The 22,628-nt window shown below is 44.7% G+C and overlaps 1 protein-coding gene across 1 annotated transcript in view; it reads left to right on the top strand.

Annotated features, from left to right (window-relative positions):
- The window catches only part of melt (ventricular zone expressed PH domain-containing protein melted), a 68,834-nt gene extending 57,852 nt beyond the window's left edge, over window positions 1-10,982 (top strand). Inside the window, exon 17 of the mRNA XM_037433428.2 lies at window positions 45-10,982. Within this exon, the coding sequence (XP_037289325.2) occupies window positions 45-260 (216 nt within the window). The 3' untranslated portion in view covers window positions 261-10,982. The remainder of the gene's footprint in view (window positions 1-44) is intronic.
- Window positions 10,983-22,628: the final 11,646 nt, after the last annotated feature.

The raw sequence follows: 22,628 nt of genomic DNA, 5'->3' as shown, positions 1-22,628 counted from the left end.
TGCAGTTTTGTTGCTTCGTTTTTACATGGTGTTGTGTGTTTCAGAAGGATGACAAGGAAGTGCAGCCCATTGAGGTGAGCCAGATTCGAAGTGTTCGCCCGATTGGGAGCCGTGGTCGCAACATCCCGAAAGCCTTTGAGATCTTCACTTCGGACAAGACCTTTGTGCTCAAGGCCAAGGACAGCAAGAACACCGAGCAGTGGGTGCAGTGCTTGTCCATAGCCTTGGCCCGCTCACATGCCAAGGAGGTTGCTCACTGACACATCGCATTGGCCTTCTTTTTTTCTTTCTTGTGATACTTGAAAGCTAATGCAGACAAAGAGCCAAGTGTTGTGATGAAAAACCTAGCACTTTGAGAGTTACATTTCGATATGTGAGACAAGGCTATAAACTGCTGCATCCTACCACTGCCTTATCCATTATCGTGGAGCTGTTTTTCGCAGAGGTAAGCTGCCAGCTTTCCCCAGCAGCTTTCTGTTCTCGTGTAGTGCCGCATGTTCTACAGGCAGGGTTGCTTGTTTTCTGTCGACTTGACATTCTTGCTATGCAAAACAAAGTATATACTATTGCACAGTTTCAGAGAGGAGATAGTATTTCCAAGGTTACAAATCTTCTGCTCTTGAGATGCAGTTGATGCATTTATATGTATATATATATGAATGCCAGTGTGCCTGCCTTTACATGTGATTTTTACAGTTCATTGGAGCATACACTGTTCTGCAAGGACTGTGCAATGGATTATTCGTGCCACATTTTACATTGTGCACAGTTATAGCTAGAACGTGTTTTGTTAACCATTCAGCTCTTGAACCGCTCATTTATAGCCCCTCACCAGGTTTGGGAGTCTCGTGCAAATTATCAGGGTGTTCAGATCACATAGTAACAGTCGTGTATGCAGAGTGTGAAACAACGCTGTAATGTAAAACAGTCGAAATTTGAAAACGAAGGCCACAGATCCTTCTTCTCCAGTGAGTCAGGCTTCAAGTGAGAGTCAAGGTCACACGCAGAATGCTTCTTATGCGAAATGCATTGTTTGTAGTGTTACCTACCATGGCATGTGACTTTGGATAAACATCTAATGCTGACTGTGCAGTGTGCTTGTATTCTGTACATGGGAAAAGACAGAGGAAAAATGCCACTTGCTAACTAAAGCACAGTAGGAGATATCGTCTCTTGAAAGTGACTGCTGGCATGTTAACAGGGCAGTTCAGTAATTCTGTCTCATCCAGCAATGAAGTCTTGTGAAAATTACTTCCAGTAAAATGCTCCCTCAATAAAGTGCCTTAGAATTTCCAATGTGTAGCCTGAATTTGCCATGGTGACTGGTGAGGGGCTTCTTAAAAATGCAATTATTGAGCTGGTTTTTTGTAGTTTTAAAAGGATGCTTGTGCAACAACAATGCTAGTGCAATGGAGCTTGAATCTGGCTACTAAACCTAAACTGTGGATACCTAAACCTGTGGTCCTCATCCAGTTTGCATTACATGTGAGAAGTATAAACAGTTGTGGAAATAACATTGCCCAGACTACACATACGCTTTCTTGCTTTAGCAAGCTCATGTCTACTGGCCTCTGTGTTTCCAAAAGATGGCTGACAACAGCACATGTGTGTCGGGGTGCCTGCAGGCATGCAATTCGCACCAGAAAGGTGCAGGCACTTGCATTGGGTTGTGTCACCATTACCATGGAGCAATGTGACCAACACATTAAAGTTGCAAGGCAGGCTTGTTGGTTCAGCATATTTGAGTAACAATGGTAGCACAAAGAATAGGACACAAAATAGTAGCAATGTGTGTGTCTCTGTATTACTGTCTTGTGTGCCGTTGCTTTGTGCTACCATTGTTATTCAAGTGACCAAAGAGTTTGATCAGAGGAGGCAGTCTGAACGGTGTCTTGCCCACTGTGCCCATTGTGGTCGGTACTAGGACCCAGTCTTTGTAGTCGCGGCAGTGTGCTGCAGACCAGCTTGTTCCTGTGCCGATTTGAATTATGTTACGCGAGCAAGAACAGTCTTCTTTTTTCACACAAATTCTGCAGCTCCAAAACAAGAATAATGATGTTAAACAGGGATAGTAAGCATTTGGAAGCAGTCCAGTTGCAGAATCTTATTGCAGAATGATGTCTTTCAATGAAGCTAGCTCACATCCTTTATAGAAACTTGTTGCTATTCCTTGCAAGGTGTGGCAGGCACAGCAAGCACATAGGCATGTGCTTGCACACAGTGTCAAGCATAACTGTAGTCTGAACTTGATGCTCTTTTACAAAGGACTGTGCTTTGAGCCATTCATCGGAACATCAACATGAAACCTCGCTCTGCTCATATATTAGAAAAAGACTGAAGTTTCTTTCTATGAGGACAACTTTGTATGGTATTTAAGATGTTAAGGTTGATGCTTCACTCTTTTATTCTTCCTACTTGCTGGCGAGTAAGCATGTGTGCAATTGTCGGTTTATGAATAATAGTTAGGTTACCATCACTCAGTGCCTTTTCACTGCCCTTTTATCTTTTGAACTGTTTCATGCATGTTGTTTATCACCGAAAAATTTTGTTGTTGTATTTTTTTAGAAATTTCCTATACAAGGCACACGTCACGGGTGAAAGAATTTGACTCAACATAAGGGACACCTGTTTAAACTCATTTTTTATGCACTGCCTAGGTTTGCCCAAAACTGTTCACATTTTAGTATTGTTTTTTCGTAGCATTGAAAAAGCAATGTTTTTTTTTGCATTGTGAATTGACAATAGCACCATCTGCACACAGTATTCATACATTGCTCTTTGTGTTTATAGTACTTTAGCTTTCTTTGGTCGCAAGTCTATGACTTGCCACAAAATTTTGTCACTTCTATGGCCCGCTGAACTGTCTCATGCCGTAAAAAATGGCATACCTACCACATATGCACAGAATTTCGCAATTCTGAGAGTCATATCCAAATGTATTTATCCATGTGCCTTCATTTTTTTACAAGAGGTTTTGTTTCTCCCTTGTTAACATAGTGTGCACAACAAGGTGGATGAGCACATTGAAGGGATCTTATGTCGGTGTGAAAAAGTTGAATGAATTATTACAGTGCTAGCTGCTTTAATAAGGAAGCAAGCTGTCAAGGAAAGGTGTGTGGCATGCCCACCCATGCCAGCACCATTTTTCACGACCACAGATGAAAGTGTCAGCTGTGTTTTTCTAGTGTCCTCGACCTCCACAAGACATATCTGCCAATTTTTCGGAGGTCACTCTCCTTTGTCAAAAGTAGTACTCTGTCAATGGCCAACAATCTGAAGTGTGCTAGGACTAGGTAATGTTGGAATAAGTAAATGACAAAACAAGAATTTCTTTGAAAACAAATGCCTTTATTCCACAAGCGACAAAGTGGCAAACTGGCTAGAAAAGCTTGTTACCACGTTGCTGCACAGCCGTATGCTTGCTTGCACGCGACCGCTCTGTCGGTATCCGACTGTTGTCATGCTGTGTGTGCATTTGGTGAAAATACGTGCTGTTCACGTTCAGTATTTATAACTTGTGGCAGTGCGAACTGCTGGGAACCATGACCCAACAGCCAGATTATTTACAGTCTTTTTCAGTGCAGTTGAAATCCAAAAAAGGCGTGCAAGTTTGGGGCAAGATGAACGATTGAAAAGATGAAAATTAGTGAACACGAGGTGTTGCTGGAGCTGCCGTTTCAAAAAGCGGACTTGTCTTTTTGAACGCTGCAGTTTTGAGACTTGTCGAAACATTGGCTCCAGCGAAACTCCATGTGCACGAATTTTTATGTTTTCAGCACTGTTGTTTCATAGCACTCCCTTCACTTATTACCTCTTTCAATAATACTGCTTAAAGAATTATTGCTTTGCAACTGTGTATATATAAAAGAGTGGAATAAAAAAACCAAATATTCACAACTTTCTTACTATAACCAGTGGGTGCTTATCGTGCCTGCTGCTTTCATTGTTGAAAAAAGCACAGCATTTAGCAGGCATGGTATGCATGCATATTTTACCCTTCTGTTGGGGATACATTTCTGCATCTTGATAAACATGTATTATTACTGTGCTTCATGCATTTCATGACGTTGTTCCCCTTGTGAGAGTTGCTTGTAGCATTACAGGAGATGCATCATGTCGGGATAACTTTGATCAGCCGTAAAAGAAGAAACTTGTTTGTTGTGCACTCTGGCACAGGTGGTCATGTGAACTGAGACATTCCTCTGCTTGTCTTCAGAGGTGAGCAAGCGCAAGCTGCGTCATTATTTTTGCAAATCTGCAAGAATAGCAACAATAAGTATAAAGTCTTCAGACATTCTTTGCAGTGTGTCCAGGATGAAGGTGCGGAATGTTTAGTCTGTTGAACGAAGCTCCAGCCTGACTACTCATAGCCAGCACCATCCAAATCGCAGCCCTAAGGCTTAAAGTAAAACTGGATTAAGAGCTTCATCGTAAATATAAGTATGAAAATGATATGAGTGGTTTAAGGCTTTGGCTGGGGATTTTTTTTTGTCTATTCCGAGGTGTGATTATTTTTATTTTGTCAGTTATGAACTCAAAATGTGTAAAGCAGGTTGTGTGGGCATGAAATTGTCTTTTTTCTGGAGCTGACACTTATACCTGGCCTTTTTTATTCTTCTGATGTCTAACTGTTTTAAGCAAAACCCACGGTGAACTTACCTTACTATTATAGAGATTAAGCTTTACATAAGTGGCATCCATTTACATGTAAACAACATAGCAGGGTCAGGCTGGTACGACAGCTTTGCACATTGCATGCTTCAAGTGCTCTTTGAATTTCACATGAGGTGAAAACGTTTGTAGAGGCAGTTTGCTGTGGGAAACATCATGCTCCAACAGATATGTGCTTCAGATCTACCAGGCTATTTGGTCCATTTATTCTCAACACATGCTTGTCTTGCTTTGTATGTTTGCTTTGATGTTTCAACAGTAAAGTATTAGCAAACATTGAGCTTTGGATTAACCATCTATTCTAAATTTTTTGTTTTTTATTCTTAATGACAGTAGTTTTATTAGCTAAACACAGTCTGCAATGGACTATCAAGTATGCATGTTTACATGTGCCACCCCATCTGAAATTTTATGATGACCATTATATGATGATCATCATAATAAAGGTTGATGCTGTGCAGATGATGTAAATAAAGCAGTGTGTTCAGTTGACATTTGGTGCTTGGAGTGGCGTCAACTGTGGGGCTCGGCTTCATTTTACTCTGCTCCAACTGGAATAAGGTCATTTTCACTCATTTTCTTGTGCTTTCAGACCATGCTTGCACAGCATGGCACTGTCAGTTTCAGTTAGTTTTTTTTTTTTTTTGCGAATTCGACAGATCTCATTATTATGAAGCTAATAACATAAAGGTTGTATAATATTGGATGTAACCACCTAAGTCATGGTTAGGTAGACTATCTTGTGACCATCACAGAACACAGCTTTGATGGAGTCTACACAGCTTTAGAACCTAATTGTGCTCTTGCAGCATAGGTTGTGAAATAATACGTAATGCAAGCAACAGTCCAGCTGAATGAAAATGTACATTGCTCATGATCCCAGTTGTTCTATGCTACACAGTTCAAGCATTTTCTGATAAAAATATGATAGTCTCACTGACAGGTGGTTAACAGCTTCAGCAGACTTTATTGAGTTTCACCATCATCAGTCATTCTTCATCTTTTTGCTAGTGAATCTCACCGCAAATTGTTAATATTTAAATGTAATTCTAATTTATATTAAAGTGATTGGGTTGTTTCTGTTCACAGCATGCTTCAAGGACATGGAGCAAACATAATAAAGAATTGTTTATTAGGTAATGCTTTATAAGCTGCTATTTTAGAGTGCTGCTTCCTGGCACTCTAAAATCTGTTTACCAATCCATGTACAGCTATTTTATTGCACATCTACTACACACAATGCATGAACTATTGGTTGTTACTGAACAAAGCACATGTTTGCCTTCTTGGACAAGTCTTGCTCACACACTTTACCGCCCATTATGCTGGGCCACCTTATGTAAATGAGTCGAGCCAACTGAAAGTGAGTTACGTTGTACAATGGAGTACTGTAGCACATGAGCTCTTAATGGCATTCTCCATGACCTCTTTTCTACCAGAGGTTTTGAAACATTCCACAAATGCCAATAACCTGCAGATTGTCAGTGTGGTACACATCATTATGTAGATAATGGCATTTCATTGTAAGTTAACTTTAGTCAAATTGAAATGTATTTGTTGTGTAAAACTGCCAATATTACTTCTCCAAAATACTATATTTAAAGAGAGCTCAGAATCTTAGAAACTCAGAAATTCTGAAGAAGCTCAAAATCTTGGAAAACTCAGCAGTGTAAAATATCGGGAAAGCCAGAACCCGACTCTCAGCTACACAGTTTTTGTTTTCATGCTTTATTTGTGCTTTTTAAGTGTGGTTCACTTGCTTGTCAACCTTGGATCATCCTGCACACTAAAGACCTTGGATCATTTAAGCGGAAAAAAAAAAATTCCATATTGGGTTGCAATACCTCTAGAGCTCTGTACAATAACACATTTCAGTTACCATTTACAGTTACCATTTATTTATCTTAAAATTGCATCAAACATTTTAATAATGAACTAAAAGCTGGTTATTTCCACGAAAGATTGAGAAAAGTAGTATACTTGATATCTCCGATGTTTGTCGTATTTTTGTATTATGCCCTTAGGACCGAATCGTACGAAATCACACTTGGCTTTTAAATGAAAATTTTTTGACCCAAGGAAAAATCGAGAAGCATCGCCGGTGACGACGGCCATTTTACAAAGAGGGTGTTTTCGTGAATCCGCAATCATGCTAACAAAGACGCTAGCTAAATGTCACAAATACCTTCCTGCTTGGCACAAATAGGAGTAATAGGAGAAATAGCTCACTTGATTTACTCTAACTCTGGGCAAATAAATATTTTTTGAAATTCTCTAAAAACGCTGTCCAGAAATGCTTAACAATTGGCCAGAATTAGAGAAAGTTGAGTGAGCTATTTCTAAATTACTTCTGTTTGGTTCGAAAAATTTTTCATTTAAAAGCCAAGTGTGATTTCACGCTGTTCGCTCATACGGGCATAATACACAAAAATACGAGGAAGATCGAAGATATCAAGTGTACCACATTTTTTTTTTATCTTTCGTAGAATCGCCCAGCTGTAAGTGCTAAACTAAGGTTCAGGTGTCTGTGCAGCAGAAAGCATAGAATGTGCTAGGCACATTAAAACTTTATTATATACTACATGGCCCAATGCCTGATACAATTTGTCATCGAAGAAGAGCCAGCGAGTGCTGGCCCTTCTGAGTATGCCACAACCTTGTAGCAGTCTTGTGAACTACCCACACACTCGCGCATTTGCTCAATGAACGCAAACAGACTGAGCCAGGAACAATACACACTAATTTTAATTTCAATGGTGACTTGACACTGTTTTGTAAAATATAGTGGTGTTAAATATTCCGTACACTTTGGTACAATCTTTTTCAGGCTCGTGAAGTTTGAAAAGCTTGAACAGGGCAGGTTGACCAATCAAGTCGGGCAAACTGCTTATTCAGCATGTGCACAACGCAATGTAATAGTCTGCTGCTGATGTCACACATGGCGCACCACTCAAATTTCTCTGTACTAATAGCAACACAGTTAACAAAGTTCACCTTGCATTATGTAACTTTAGTATGTTATTTTCACTTTGCACGAAACCTGTGAGCATTTCTTTTTACCTTAGTAAACATTACCAATTTCACTTACTGCTCCCTGAATTACAAATAGACATCATGACTTCCACTGCAAGCAGTGTTAGTGTGACTGTACCACAAAAAAAAACTACTGCCACAATGCATTTTCTTATTATTGTAGCTGCGGAGGTGTTTTCATTTCTTTCATGTTGCTGTGTCTGCGATGCGGTATGCTTGATATATGTGCAGCAGGGTGCCAGTGGAATCTCTATAGCAGGATATAGTACTCAGTGCTGTGTACAATTCATGAAATTATGTATCCAATGAAGTGTAGCAAAGGCCATTATACATGACAAGTAATAACTGCATCAGGGTTACTCATTAGTGCCTCACAATTTTTTTCTGCACTTTTTCTGTCTTGATTCTCTTCTTCTATGTGCCCAATTACATGTTCAGTGTAGTGTCTGCAATGCCATAAAAACAAACCTACCTTGTCACTCTTACTGTTGCAGTGATGTGTTTTTTTTTTCTTCTGTGCGGTAGTGCACCAGGCCTAGCCTATTTGATTATTTGAATTGCATCTTCTTTGATACCTTAGACCTTTCATCCGGTATGCTGCTCGTGTTGCCTTTAGGCCATATCAAATAGAATTTTGGTTTTTGTTGTTCAAACACCTTTCAGCCATGCCTTTTACTACAAATCAGAATATATATTGCAGCACATTTTTCTCTGCAAAATTCCCTTGTGCCTATTGGATGAATTGCACATTTGCTTTTTGGAAAGGGGCACAGCTCAACATTCTTGACAGTTGTATTAAGGGTATGAAGTTGCAGTTCATGCGCCACTGCCTTTTCCTGCTGCCATCTTCCCTATAGAATTTTTACTCACATATATTTCCGGTTCTTTCAAGTTTGACAAGTAATAACGTTTTACCACCACTATACAGGTTGTAGAAACTATGTCTTTACCCATGTACCATGGGCATCATGGATTTTTACCAGGTGGTATGTGAACTTGCCTGTTTCAGAATTTCTGGATATTTACTGAACACCAACTTGTATGTAGACGTAAAATGTTTTGGTGCGAAGTATTTTGTGGTTCCTATTTATTATTTAAGCTAATTGAACAATTCTTGTGTGTAATGTGGTGCCGAGCAGTTTTATTCTGCAAGCCCCGCTTTCATGAGTTACCTCATCTTGACATGTTCCTTTGTTTCTTATTTCCACTGGTAGTTGTCATAACTGTGTAATCTCTCTTGCCTGAATGCTGTAGATAAGCTGCACATCTTTATGTCACCCTGTGCCTTGCCATAGTCGATGCAATCGGTAGAGATGCAGAACTGCTGCCTAACAATGGAACAAGTGACATCTGTCCTGAAAAGCTTGTTTGACTTGAAACTTGTTTGTTAGCCAAGCAAGGAGTTCCTGATTCATTCTTGTAGCAACAATTTTGTAATGCCACTACAATTTATTGCACTAGTTTGATAAGTCTACCAAACTTCATAAAAGCTTACAAGTATACATTGTGCAAAGTCACTTTTATGCTGAACTTTGCGGTGGCGTGATCATGCGAGTTCTTCTTTTGGTCTATCTACTTGCCTCCCTTTAATTTTAGCAGTTTTGGTAATGATAAAGATGTTCACAAGTTGCTGTAATGATATTATCATAAGAGCTGCATAAAACTTTCACAATGTTGCAGCATTTGTGCCAGGTGCTAAGTATACATGGTGACCAGCTTTTGAGCGATCTGCAGCTGTTTGACATGTGAAAGGTGTATTGCAATCTGTGTAATTACACAGTGGAAACCTAAGCCAATGGTAGAACACATCAGTGAGGAGACAAAAAGAACGATGCAGCAATGCAGGCACAATTGTTTTTGTCTCGCCCTGGATATGCTATGCCAATGGCAGTTGTGATGAACCACCAAGAAGCCCAAGGTGCAACAGATAAAGGTTGTGGGTTCCATCCCCACCACGGTGGTCACATTTTGATGGAGGCGAAGTGGTAGAGGTCCATGTACTGTGTGATATCGGTGCACATTAAAAGACACCAGATGGTTGAAATTTACGAAGTCCTTCCCGATGACGTCTCATAATCTTGTGGTTTTGGGAATGTTAAACCCCACGTATTATTATTATGAAAACTGTAATGTTGCCTCAGCTGAAAGCAATGACAATGTAATATAGAGCAAAAAGTTGCTGTAAGGATATTATTATAACAGCTGTATAAAATTTGCACGATGTTGGAACATGGCTTCTGTGAGGTGTACTGTCGTCAAAGAGCACTTCGATACATCTATGTTGCTGCCTTTGCCGCTTGACATTTCCGCCTACTTTTGTCTCAGTTATATAACGTTTCCTCTCGTTCCGGATGCTTCGAATATTTATTACGTGTTTGTTTTTTAGGGACTTCAGTTTTGCTTTCTAACAGTTCTTTTTTTTTATCCTTGCTTTCTCCCTCATGTAGTACTTCTTCCTTTTTTTCTCACTTCAGTGTGCTCTGATGTTATGAACATAATTTTTTTTTTTTGCCACAGAATTACTGATTGCTTGATCTTTTCGTAAACTTGTATTTTGAACCTTCTCGTAGCATAGCTCTGAGGAAGTCCTTCCTGTTCTGTCGCTTCGCTTTGATTCCTTTCAATAGCGATTTTTATCATAGCATTGTCTGAAGTATAGGGCATTCACACCTTGAAAACCAGCTGTATTGCACAAAATGCAAGAGAATGGTTGAATGATTGTAGCAATTCGTTAAGGAAAATTGATGGTGGCAAGCTATGACCATCGTTGCCTTCAGTTGTTTTCTCGGTGTTCGTGAGCTGTAGGTTCACGACAAATGAGAACTGTAGCTAGCCACTATGGTTAGTCTTCTGGAGCTTCCTTCTAATATCTTGACATGGGTATTCGTGTGTTTTTATTCTTTTAACCGTGAGGCAGAGTGCCCGTGAGAATTGTATATAACACTATTTATTGGGGAGACTGTTTTTATGTATGAAGTAGTGGTGAAATGCCATAATACAATTACGGTTTTAGCTTCATTTATGCTGTCTTCCAGATTGTTTTGGGTGCAGGAATTTTTTCCTTTATAAGAAAAGTTTTTAGGTTTGTTGAGATTTTTATGTGTGTTTGCTACGAGAAGTCATGTTTCAATTATATCCATACATACTGTTATAATTTTGCAAGTGCTCTTGAGCTGCTAGAATAAGGCAACTCCCGTCAATCGCTGAATGCTGTTTAGGAAGTCTCAGCAAAGTGCCTTTGGAATTGCTGCTGCTAATAAATGGTTATTTCGGGATCACCATGTTTCTCTAGTGCATTGAATTAAAAGCGCGGACTGAATCACCATCAGATACTATTTCCTGAAGAGAATGTCAACTCTGAAAAGAGTTGCTTCGTCAAGTAGAACAAAATACTCTATTGTACGGGTGGTGCGCAACATTGGCTGGTTATATCCCAGAGGCATTGTTAGAGGCTTCTGGCATATAACATTAAAAAAAAAAAAAGACCGAATCTTACGTTTCACCCCGCCATCGCTGGGCAAGCGCGCTGAGCAAAACAGGCGCGCTCCCGCAGCGGCGCAGCGACAGATAATTCGCGCTGCGCGCGCCGTACTCTCACTTTTTCGGTCGTTCCCGCCTCTAAGCGCAGGTGACGCTCACCCCAGCCGCTCCCCACCCTACCGCCTTCATAAAAGCAAGGTCAAACGCATAGTCGTTTCCGTCCCATTTGTGTCGGTTGCATTCGTACACTAAACAACTGCAAGCTGTTTTTTTTTTTTCCTTGGGGGTGGGATCCTTCAGGACCCCAACAAAAGTTTTTCATCCATCCATCCTTGTCAACTGGGCTTCCCTAGGTTGGCCTAGCTTCGCTGCACGAGATTAGAGGCACGACCCACACAAGAACACCAGCTGAAGAAACGTAATCGGTACCCCTAACCTACCACGAATTGCTGCAACAGATTGGCTTGAGCGCAGGTTATGCCCTCCCCACATCCCAAACTCAGAAGAACGAAGACACGCAGTACAGCTGACTTCAAAGCGGTATTCTATTGCACCACATAAAGCCAATTTCATACGCCTGAATCTGCCGACATTTATTGTAGAAGACAGCCTGGCACACCTCTGCATTGCGAGGCAACCAAGCCATACAAGCATCAGCCACAGATGCAGACCGAAAACTCCTCAGTGAAGCGTGCAGTGATTGAGGCTAGCCCGTCGCCATTGCACGGGCTTTTTCACCTATTTCGGCCGTTCACACGTCCTCTCCCCTGCTCCGCGGTACGTCGGTGCTGCGGGAGTGAAGTGGACCTCTCACGGGGTGCCGGATCTCGCGCTGTGAACAGCGCAAGGTAAGTACGTCTTTCTTTCCCATCCGTCGGCTCTTTTAAAGACGATAGTCTTTCTTGGGGACCTTCCACGCAATAACTTTGGTCTGTCTGTCTGTACATTTCGTTTTTGGGGATCGCTCGGACGGAGTTCGCCATGGTGCCTTTTGCCCGCGGCGAACACTTACCTTCCGTTGTCTTTTCCGAACGCTAGGCCGACGAGCGGTGTGTTCGCGCGTGGTCATACGAAGCCGAGGCAAGGCTGAGCCGTGCGTTCCTGTGGCTCGCGATCCACGCTGGTGGCCACACTCCTGCGGGATACGTGTACATTACATGATTGATATGTGGGGTTTAACGTCCCAAAACCACCATATGACTATGAGAGACGCCGTAGTGGAGGGCTCCGGAAATTTCGACCACCTGGGGTTCTTTAACGTGCACCCAAATCTGAGCACACGGGCCTACAGCATTTCCGCCTCCATCGGAAATGCAGCCGCCGCAGCCGGGAATTGAACCCGCGACCTGCGGGTCAGTAGCCGAGTACCTTAGCCACTAGACCACCACGGCGGGGCACGTGTACATTACAGGCGTGAGGCTGCGATCTCCAAGTCGACCTGCGCCAACTCGTAGCGCGGGTGAAGCGGATGGACCAGGCCAGAGTTCCTGGAATACGGGACGTCACTTAAGGCTCGTTCACACCGAAGGCGGCGTGGCAAAGCGGAAAGCGCTCAGGCGGCGAAAGGGGTCCCAAGCTCATGACAGCATATATCAAAGGGTCCGCCGAACTGCTCGCTTAATTAGCGGTCCGATTTGCGGCGGCCGCCGCGGTCTCTTCCAAGGAAGATGCTGTATTTGTTGTCCTCTCTCGAACGGCTTACGACGTCTTGGTGACACGACGTCTAACCCTCCGTCTAAGAGGGACAATACCTGGTGGGCATAGGCAGCCGGCCGGTCGGCTACTTGTTTTAGGATCCAAAGAGCGCCGCATCCTCGTCAGCTCTGGCTCCAGTCACAACAGCTCGTCCGCCGGTGGAAGATTCGGCCTGAGGGTGACCAGCTGCACAGGTTGCCCGAAGTGCCGTTGTGTGGTGCCGTCTTCCAGGCCACTGTCGATGACGCCCAACCAAGGACTCTTTCCCGCTCGTTCCGTGTGGTTCTTTTCTGAGAAAAGCATTCATATGCCACCACAGGCACGGGAGGGCGTCCTGCCCGCACTGAGACACATCGAGTCCTAAAAATTCTCCGAAACAACCTTCCTTAAGTATTACCAAACACAAAGCAGCTATCGGAACGTTTCTCTGAGAAGTGTGGCAGCTTGGGCAAGTTGGTATGACATGACGATAGTTATAGCGCGGGAACAAAACGACGACTCAGAGACAAGAAGGACACGAAGGACGCGCTCGTGTCCTTCTTGTCTGTGTCGTCGTTTTGTTCTCGCGCTATAACTATCGCTTCTCTGAGCTTTCGCCAAAACTCCCAATCCCGATTCGAGAATAATCTTCCCATTAACTGCTTTCAAGAAAACTAACCGTCAAGTGATGCGCTCCCCGTGGCATACCTGTGTGCTAGCGTGAGTAATCCGCTGTAACCTACCAGGCCTCATAGTCATAAAATAAAGCCTTTTGCTTCACGCTATCTTTTAGGTCCCAAAAGTTTGTGCCGCCAAAGCTAGTCGTCAGTTCCCTCGGCTGACGAAGAGACGACTGCCATGCTGCATCTGCATCAGGAACATCCGCAAATGCACGTCACAGTGATCCTGCCTGGATGAACTACTACTTGACTTTCCCTTGCAGTTACTACTCTCACAAAGCATACACATAAACTCACGAACTAGCTTTTCTTCACCGTACACATGCGAAGAAAACATTAAATTAACAAAAGAAACTTTCGCATGAACCCTGAAAAAACTTGCAAGGAATATCTTAGCGTCTCTGCGCTCAGTCGTACTTAGTCCATAACGTCGCTCCGGCTCATTTACGTGAGTGAGTGATTTTTAAATGAAAAGAAGAGAAAAAGTGAGCCCCGTAACTGTCTCTCAGGGGGAGGACACCTCAACAGTAGCTCAGGAGGGGTGGGGGTAAAGGAGGGATTAAAATGATAGGATTAAAAGGTAAATAGATAGAGAGATAGGGGGGAAGGAGAAAGCGAGGCGCAGGGACAGCGAACGACAGAAAACGATGGAAGTAAGGAGGAGATGGAAAGGATGGACATGGTCGCAGGAGTCAGAGGACGGGGCACCACTCGACTAGAGCTCTTCTCGGCGTCACGAGATGGCGTAGGGCGAGCCCTGTCGGCAAGAGCTGCGCCGTTGTCGGAGATCGCGAGGGCACAACCGGTCGGCACGAAATCCAGTGAGCGAGTCCATGTATCTACCATGACGCAGGCTCCTATGCGTGTCGTTTATGCAATCGCACCACGCTTACCTTAGAAAAACGTACAACGCCCAAGAAATGAACAAAAGCAAAAATGGGTTACCTAAACACTATCTAGTAGCCGACATACTTAAAGAACATATTCTAAAACGCAAAACGAACTCAAACCGTCCAGAGCAAACGTCAAAACAAAACAAATCCACTAGTGACCATCGTTAAAAGCCCATGGCAGTCTACTCCCTTTTGAGACGAACGCGCTGTGTCGCGTTTTGTGGGTCCTTTTTTTTTTTTGAGGAACGGGAAAAGGAACAATGACAAAACCCATTCGCTTCGCCTCCGACCCCCGCAAAGCTCCTCGCTGGCAACCAGAGTTCTTACTCTCGCTCAGTTACTATTAGCGAGCCACGGACCTCGTACTTCTGCGGCCCGTCAAACATGCTGTCCATAGAAAGTTGAAAGGCTGACTGTCCCCTTCCACTGGCCTTTTTTACCCGACGTGTTTTTTTTTCTTTTTCGTTTTGTCCGGCGCCTCAGACGCATACAAACAAACTCCAACGCCGACGACGACAAACGACTAATTCTGTAAACTGCCCTCGAACGTTTATACTAACTTTCTTCAAACGGTCTGTACTCTCTGTCTTACTCTTTGCTTTACGACGCCGCTTCCATCTACGCTTCTTAAGGCATTTCTGAGCCTCTAGCACGCATCGTCTGTACACTCTGCTCGTCCGAAGCTGGTGTTCTTGCCTAGCGGGTCGAAATCTGCCTGGACCCTGCATGAGAGATTCACCGTCGGGCAGCCTCGCTGTGTCTGTGCCAGACGTTCCAAAGCTATCTTAGCTGTTTCGCAAAATTTACCCTGACACAGCACCTCGTTGTACTTATTCTGGCCTTCTTCGGCCTCTTCTCTTAGCGTAGCAACATTCGCAGTTGTCAAACTCGGTTCATTTTGGAACCTGCCGTTATACCTCATAGGTGCTAGACTCTTCTCTACGGCTTCGATCTCAATTGCAGCGTAGTCACTATTCAACTAGTGGTACACTAACATGATATTTCCTTGTATCTACGCATGACACGCAACGGAAACGTCATACACTATTTTCCGTCAGCTGCCGTCACCTTATTTTGAAGGAGCTCATCTCTTAAGCCCTGCAATCGCTCTAATGCTTATCACTGTCATTCCGATAAATATGTATATACAACGCATATAGGAGGGTTGCACAGGGGCTCGGCCCACGAGATGGCGCCAGTGTCGAAGAGGCAGCGCATCCATCTTTGTGGTCTCTCTCTCTGCCGCCGCGGGCAAGCAGTCGCAGAACGTACACTAGTACGTGGGTGTTATATGGTACACTCACGGGTGCGCGCCTGTGCAAGATTCCTGTTGTCATAATGATGAACTGTGCCGCATTTGGTTGCAACAACCACTCGAGTAAGAAGGCTGGTGACGAGAATGCGTCTGATGTCGGCTTTTTTTTTTTTTTTTCATACCTAAAATGATTGTAAACCAATCAAAAAGTGAATGCAGGAACAGCGCAACCTACAAGTAGTTACTTCGTAACTACGGAAGCGAAAAAACAAGGACAGAAAAGAGCGCTGACTTTCAACAGATTTAATATCGGAGTGGTGTACATATATAGGCGAAAATTCAGAAAATTGGGCATGCGTAGAAGGGTGCAGGAACAACTACTGCGATACAATGTCAGCAAGTCAGCGCTCTTTTCTGTCCTTGTTTTTTCGCTTCCGTAGTTACCAAGTAACTACTTGTAGGTTGCGCTGTTCCTGCATTCAGTTATGTCCTACCAACTTGCCCAAGCTTCCACGCTTCATAACTTCAATCAAAAAGGTGGGATGGCTCAGCCACACACTATACCGCGTGTGCGTTAAACATTTATTTTCGTTTCCGGTAAGTTTTCAGAACCTATGCAACATCATAGATGTTTGTTTTTGAGGTGAGAAACTTAGGTTTTCGCGACGTGCTATGAAGCTTTGTTTACGCAGCAGGAGACGAGCGCGCGCACTACGACCGCGATCGCTACTTATGAGTGGTATCATTCGGGTAGGTGCGGCGTGTTACTGATTTCGGTGTGTTAGTAAACAGTCAGCGACACAGTGCGTTCTTGTTTACCCATGCTTTGACGAGCCGAGCACATAAACGGTGATATCACATTAACGTCGATCAGTTACAAACGAGACCGTATGTGATCTCTGGGTGCGCAACTGCCCGACGCGCGTCGTTGGACCCTGCAGCAAAGAGCATTTTTGATCGCAAGCGGCTTAAGCTCAACCACGAACGAACTATGACAATTGTATCACCTCACATGCTCTTGCAAATGGTGAAGCCCTTCCACACAAAGAATTCGGGAAACGACACCACCGCGGTGAAAAAAAAAAAAATATCTGAACACTGAGCAAGAGGAACCAGTCATGTTTCCGACGACGACGTGGCGGCCAACGTTACTAGATCCTGCCGTCTCCGAGGTCTCTAACTCGGTGCTGTCGGACTCATCTGCTAGTGACATAGTTGTGGGCGTCCATCAATTTACAGGCTTTAAGCTCGTTCCTTGTTGCAAAGCTTGTGCCGCCAACAAGGGGGTCCTTAATGTCCGTGAGCTTGATGCGGGAATAACACTTCACATGCCACACAGCTTCATCGCTGCTGAAGTCGAACGGGTCGATATCCGCCACAAATGTGAACCTTATGTTCGTAGCGAAGTTTCGCCGGGCTTCGGAAGTCACGCGCGTAAGCACTCAGTAGAATTTCACCACATTGGTACCGTACGTAGCGGCACGCACACAACCTCTCACTGCCGCTTGCCACTTCAAAAACGGCGCGCTTTGACCACTGACATGGCGGTAGAGGCAAACGCCGCTAGCGCCTCAAACGGATGACGTCACGTGCAATCCTCCTATAGGCTACCAAAATGATAGAGTGCTAATGAAAACAAAGTTCAAACTAGTTATCTACAAAATCACTAAAACAAACAAATCATTCCTTGCAACAGTCTTGAATCAATATTTTTGATAAGCTAACAGCTGTTCTCAACAACCTTGAGTCGAACTCGTGGTGGTCGCGCCCGGAACGATTTTCTCGACAACTGGGTGTACAACCACGGCCGCTGGATGAAAAAGCGCACGTGGTACCACACACGGCACTGCGCCGTGCTCGCGACCGGGTTGCAGAAATCAGGTGCCTTTTCTCATCTTCTAACCACTACCACAACCACACGTAAAATCCAATCCCCTTGCTAGCAAACCCCGCGACGTTCCTCGAAGCAGACTTGCCGTCGTCCCTTCCTGCTACTTCGCGAAACCCACCGACTTTTGTGTTCCGCACCCCGTCCAATGCGCCGCGAAAACAACGGAAGGGTCCCTTTCCCTCTGACCACTTACGCACACAATGCGCTTCTCTTTTCCTTGCTCCTCGGCCGCTCAGACGCTTGCGATATGGCAACTTTCTCGCAATTTCTCTCCGCCATTTGAACGCATTCCTCAAACGCGTTGCGATTTTCTCCTGCCTGTTTTTAGGACGCTTTCTCCGTTTTGCACGCTTCTTGGTGCCGTCTACGGAGCCTTTCGCCCACCTCTGATACTCATCAGCACCCACATGCTTGCTAGATCTTTCGCGCGCACTGTTCTGATGATTGCTTAGCAATTTATTATTCGAACACTGCGGCGTGCGATGCGCTTTTTTTTTTTTTCGGCGGCTCGGACGCATGCGATACAGACCCGTCAGAGATGACAATGACACTTTTCTCGCAATTTTACTCCGCCGTTTGTAGCCCTTACTGAAACGCGTTGTGCTCATCGCGAGCTTTGCCTTACTGTTGCCCTTCGGACGCTTTATCCCCTGTGCATGCTTATTTGCGCGGACTTGGGAGCCTTTCGTCCCACTCTGACGTTCTTGATCATCGATATGCCCCTCCGCTGTCTTGCGCGCACAGTCCTGATGATTGCCTATCAGTCCATCGTTGGACCGCGGCCGCGTAGATTGCGCTTTTCTTTTCCTTACTCTCCGGCCGCTCAGACGCATGCGATTCAAGCCAGTCAGAGAAGACAACGGGCCTTTCTCGCGAATTCGCCACGCCGTCTGAAGGTCCTCGTCAAACGTGCCGCGCTTCTGTTTTTCGGACGCTTTCTCCATTTGGCACACTCCTTGGTGCCAACATTGGAGCCTTTCGTCCGCCTCTGACGCTCATCAATATCGTCTGTAGGTCTGCAAGGTTCAATTTTCGTGGAACGCTCTACTAATCTTAACTCTGTTTCTACCACCACGGAACCCTCACACCCTGCTTTGACCGCAAGCTCTTTTTCTTCGGAACGGGTTAAAATCTCATCCATATCCTTACAGGTATAGCCTCCTCTTCGCCCTGAAATGGTATCGCCGCTACATCGCACCGTTCGTGCGTTACATCTACGAATGTCTGGCATATTTGCTGCAATGTCACCACCTTACGATGCGTCCTTTCTATCTCCTCATCTAATTGCTGCATCTTCTTTCTATGTTCTTCGTTCCTGCGCTCTATTTCCTCTTTGTCCCGCTTGCGCTTCTCTTCCTCTTCCTGATTCATTAAATACATATTCCCGAGGTGCTCGATTTCTTCCTTGTTACTCTTGCTTTCGAGAATCACTTCACGGAGTTTAGATGCTGGCATATCGTCGTCAAGATCTAGATCGACATACCGACACAGGTTTAGCAGGTTATCTCTCGTTAATCTCATCAGGTCCATGACTAATGCTTTGCTTTGGCTCAGCTGTGACAAAACACAAATCCACCACTGTTTCAATTCTGTGTCTGGAGAAATTGAAGCCTGGCGAATCCCACAGTGGAGACCACAAGCTTAAGCACACAAGTAGCACTACGTGGCCAACCTCTCTTTTTATAACCTGTTCCCTGTTTATTTCTCACTCTACTGATTTTCACAACATACTAAATTTTCCCTCAACGTACCCTTACAAATTCCGCAAAACTCACCAAGTTCCTATATACTGGATAACCTAAGCTTCTTTTCCTTAACCTACTTTCTCAGATAAACATCAAGTGCTGCTCTGTGCTAAGATAACCACAGTGGCCAGGCAGTTGTTAGTTATACATATCTCCTAATGGGTCTATATAGGCTAAAAGACTCGATACATCTCAAGCACACAGCCAGGCACTCGCCCCATTACATGCGGTTGTGGTACGCTGCGCCGATCTCGCCGAATTCCAGGGACTTCGGCTGACCTCCGGTTCATGTTGTTCTCCGTCTCGGAGTCGTATCCCACCGCTGCCAACCAGTTGTTTCGACCGGGGTTTGCAGACACCGGAGGTCCGGGAGGAAGTTGTCGAGGCCGGAGGAAGAGAGACTTGAAGAAGGTTTATTTACATTATGTACATGGTGAGCTCTCGTACATGACGAGCTCTTTCTTACATGGAGAGCTCTCGAATCTGGCGTTCCTCTACATGGCGCTTTTTCGAATGAACCCGGTGGCTCATTATAAAGGGTATGTTCTCCCCAGATCCCTAGATCAGGGAACACGTGCAGATGGTACTGTCCAATCACATCATACACAATGGGCGAGGGGGACGAGCATGCACGGCCCCCGTGAACGTCCAATATTGAGGCGTGATCACTGCACTCCAAGGTGGCACCAACGGGGCTCTTACTCGTCGTGTGTGTGCTGCTAGTCGAGGGGTCCCAAGCTCATGACAGCAGGAAGATGCTGTATTTGTTGTCCTCTCTCGAACGGCTTACGGCGTCATGTCGCCACGACGCAATACCTGGCGGGCATAGGCAGCCTGGCGCAATGCCTGGCGGGCATAGGACAATACCTGGTGGGCATAGGCAGCCGGAAGGTCAGCTACTTGTTTGAGGATCCCAAGAGCGCCGCTTCCTTGTCAGCTCTGGCGCCCGTCGCAACAACGCACTCGCCGTCTCGTCACTTCGAAAAACCCGCTTTGGTGCGCCGCCAGGTCGCGGGCTCGTATCCCGGCAGTGGCGGCTGCATTTCGATGGAGGCGAAAATGTTGTAGGCCCGTGTTCTCAGATTTGGGTGCACGTTAAAGAACCCCGGGTGGTCGGAATTTCCGGAACCCTCCACTACGGCGTCTCTCATAATTGTATGGTGGCAATGGGACGTTAAAACCCACATATCGATCGAAGTAGCAACAAGCGGTTTCGTATTATAAAGTCGCGCGACCTCGTGTATCGCAGCGCGCCAGCTGCGCGCTCGCTTCATCCTCGCGGCGTTTGCGTGACTGGAAATAGAAAAAAAAATAATTTTGCGTGCCATAATTAAGGACTGGTGAAACATTAATCACTCACCTAAAAAAATATCGACACCTTTTGTTCCCTTGGCGTAGGAAGTTCTGGTCAACACGCAAAGAAGAAGTTGTCTTTACGAAATTACGCTGTAGAGTGCCAAAACTAAATTACTACATGCATAAAGCTGGTCTGGCTTCTTCCCCTATTTGCTCAATCTGTAGCAAGTATAAAACAATCGAGCATTATTTTTTATCGTGTACTCGCTTCAAGTCACCGAGGAAAAACATTCTTAAAGCTGCCTTTAATCGAATTAGATTGGATTTAATTATTTCTAATGTTCTCTCCTTGGGAGTGTCTCCATTAGGTCATTGTCACCGGGATATTCGTTCTGCTGTACAAAGGTTCTTAATCGAATCAAGGCGGTTTTGATCGCAAATCTCTAAATTAGTAAAATTTGATTTTGTCTAACCTTTTCTTAAAAAAAACTCATTAGATTTAGAAGTAATATGTGATCCACTATCTAAACAACCATTTCTTGGCCAATCCCCAAGAGTGGTGAAACAAGCGCAAAAATACACACACCCAGAGAGAACGTGCAGACAAGCGCTTTACAAGTGTGTGTGTGTGTGTGTGTGTGTGTGTGTGTGTGTGTGTGTGTGTGTGTGTGTGTGTGTGTGTGTGTGTGTGTGTGTGTGTGTGTGTGTGTGTGTGTGTGTGTGTGTGTGTGTGTGTGTGTGTGTGTGTGTGTGTGTGTGTGTGTGTGTGTGTGTGTGTGTGTGTGTGTGTTCTGTGGCCACCCCGGGTACTCGCTCGCTGGATTTCGTGCCGACCGGTTGTGCCCCCGCGATCTCCGACGACAGCGCAGCTGTGGCCGACTGGCTCGCCCTACGCCATCTCCTGCCGCCGACAAGAGCTCTCGCCGAGTGGTGTCCCCTCCTTCCTATCTTCTCTTTACTTCTGGATGTCGTTGTCCCTGCCCCATGCTCTCTCCTCCCTTTCTGTATTTATATACCTTTAAATCCTATCCTTTTAAACCTTCGTGAGCTACTGTTGAGGTGTCCTGAGAGACAGTTACAGGGCTCACTTTTATCTTCTTTTCATTTCATTATCACTTTTCATTTAGGAATCACATAAGAAAGCCACCCCGCATATATAGGCACTGGATTGCGCATTCAAAATTCAGTCAAGGACGTCTTTATTTGGCTTTCGCTTGATGAGCGCCAGCGGCAACGTCGCCGCCAGTGTAAGCGTTACTGCTCGCTGCTTCGCATTTACACATGGTTCCCTTTAGCGGAAGATAGCGATTTTTTTTTATTGCTGACGATCACACGTGATCATCGTCAATTGAAGGCACTGGAAGAACAAAAGGAAGAAGACTTCTCCTTGGCGCGAGCGCGTGCTCAACTTAGAAATGGAACATTACGCAAAGCGAGAACGACAGCATAAAACTCCCCGGCCTTTTAAAGTGCTCTGCTCTTGGAAGAGAGCCATATCGTGCAATATTGCGCATCACGGTTACACTAGTACATAATCAGCAAGGAACACACGCTTCTACAAAAATTTATATTTGCTCTTTAGTGTTTGTTTAAAGCGACTATCAGCTGTCAATTAACTGAAGAAAGCAGAGGGGAACCTATGTGTTTGTTTTTATCTTTGTTAGACACAATATCAATGTGATAACACACAATGATGCCAAGGACGGATGCCAAGGGCCGATGAGGCTGATTTACTTGTGCTAGTAAACTAGGCATTAAAACAAAATAGCGAGTCGAATAGCGGCGTTTGATGAATGGGGTTCGATTTGACAAGTATGCTGATATTTCTCAATTTTACACCGACTCTCCACGACAGGAGAAAGTGCACTGTCGTGAAGTTTACATCCGTATCTTCTGGACTGGCAGCCGAAAGAAAAAAACGAAGCGGACAAGGGAAAAAAAAAGTAAAGGGGCGCGCTAAACGGGGGGTGGGTGGGCGCCCATTTGCAGAACGAGAAAGGGAGTGGGAAT

Source organism: Rhipicephalus microplus, chromosome 3, assembly GCF_043290135.1.
Source record: "Rhipicephalus microplus isolate Deutch F79 chromosome 3, USDA_Rmic, whole genome shotgun sequence".
Taxonomy (NCBI): Eukaryota; Metazoa; Arthropoda; class Arachnida; order Ixodida; family Ixodidae; genus Rhipicephalus; species Rhipicephalus microplus.
This window is presented reverse-complemented; position numbering and strand designations above follow the sequence as displayed.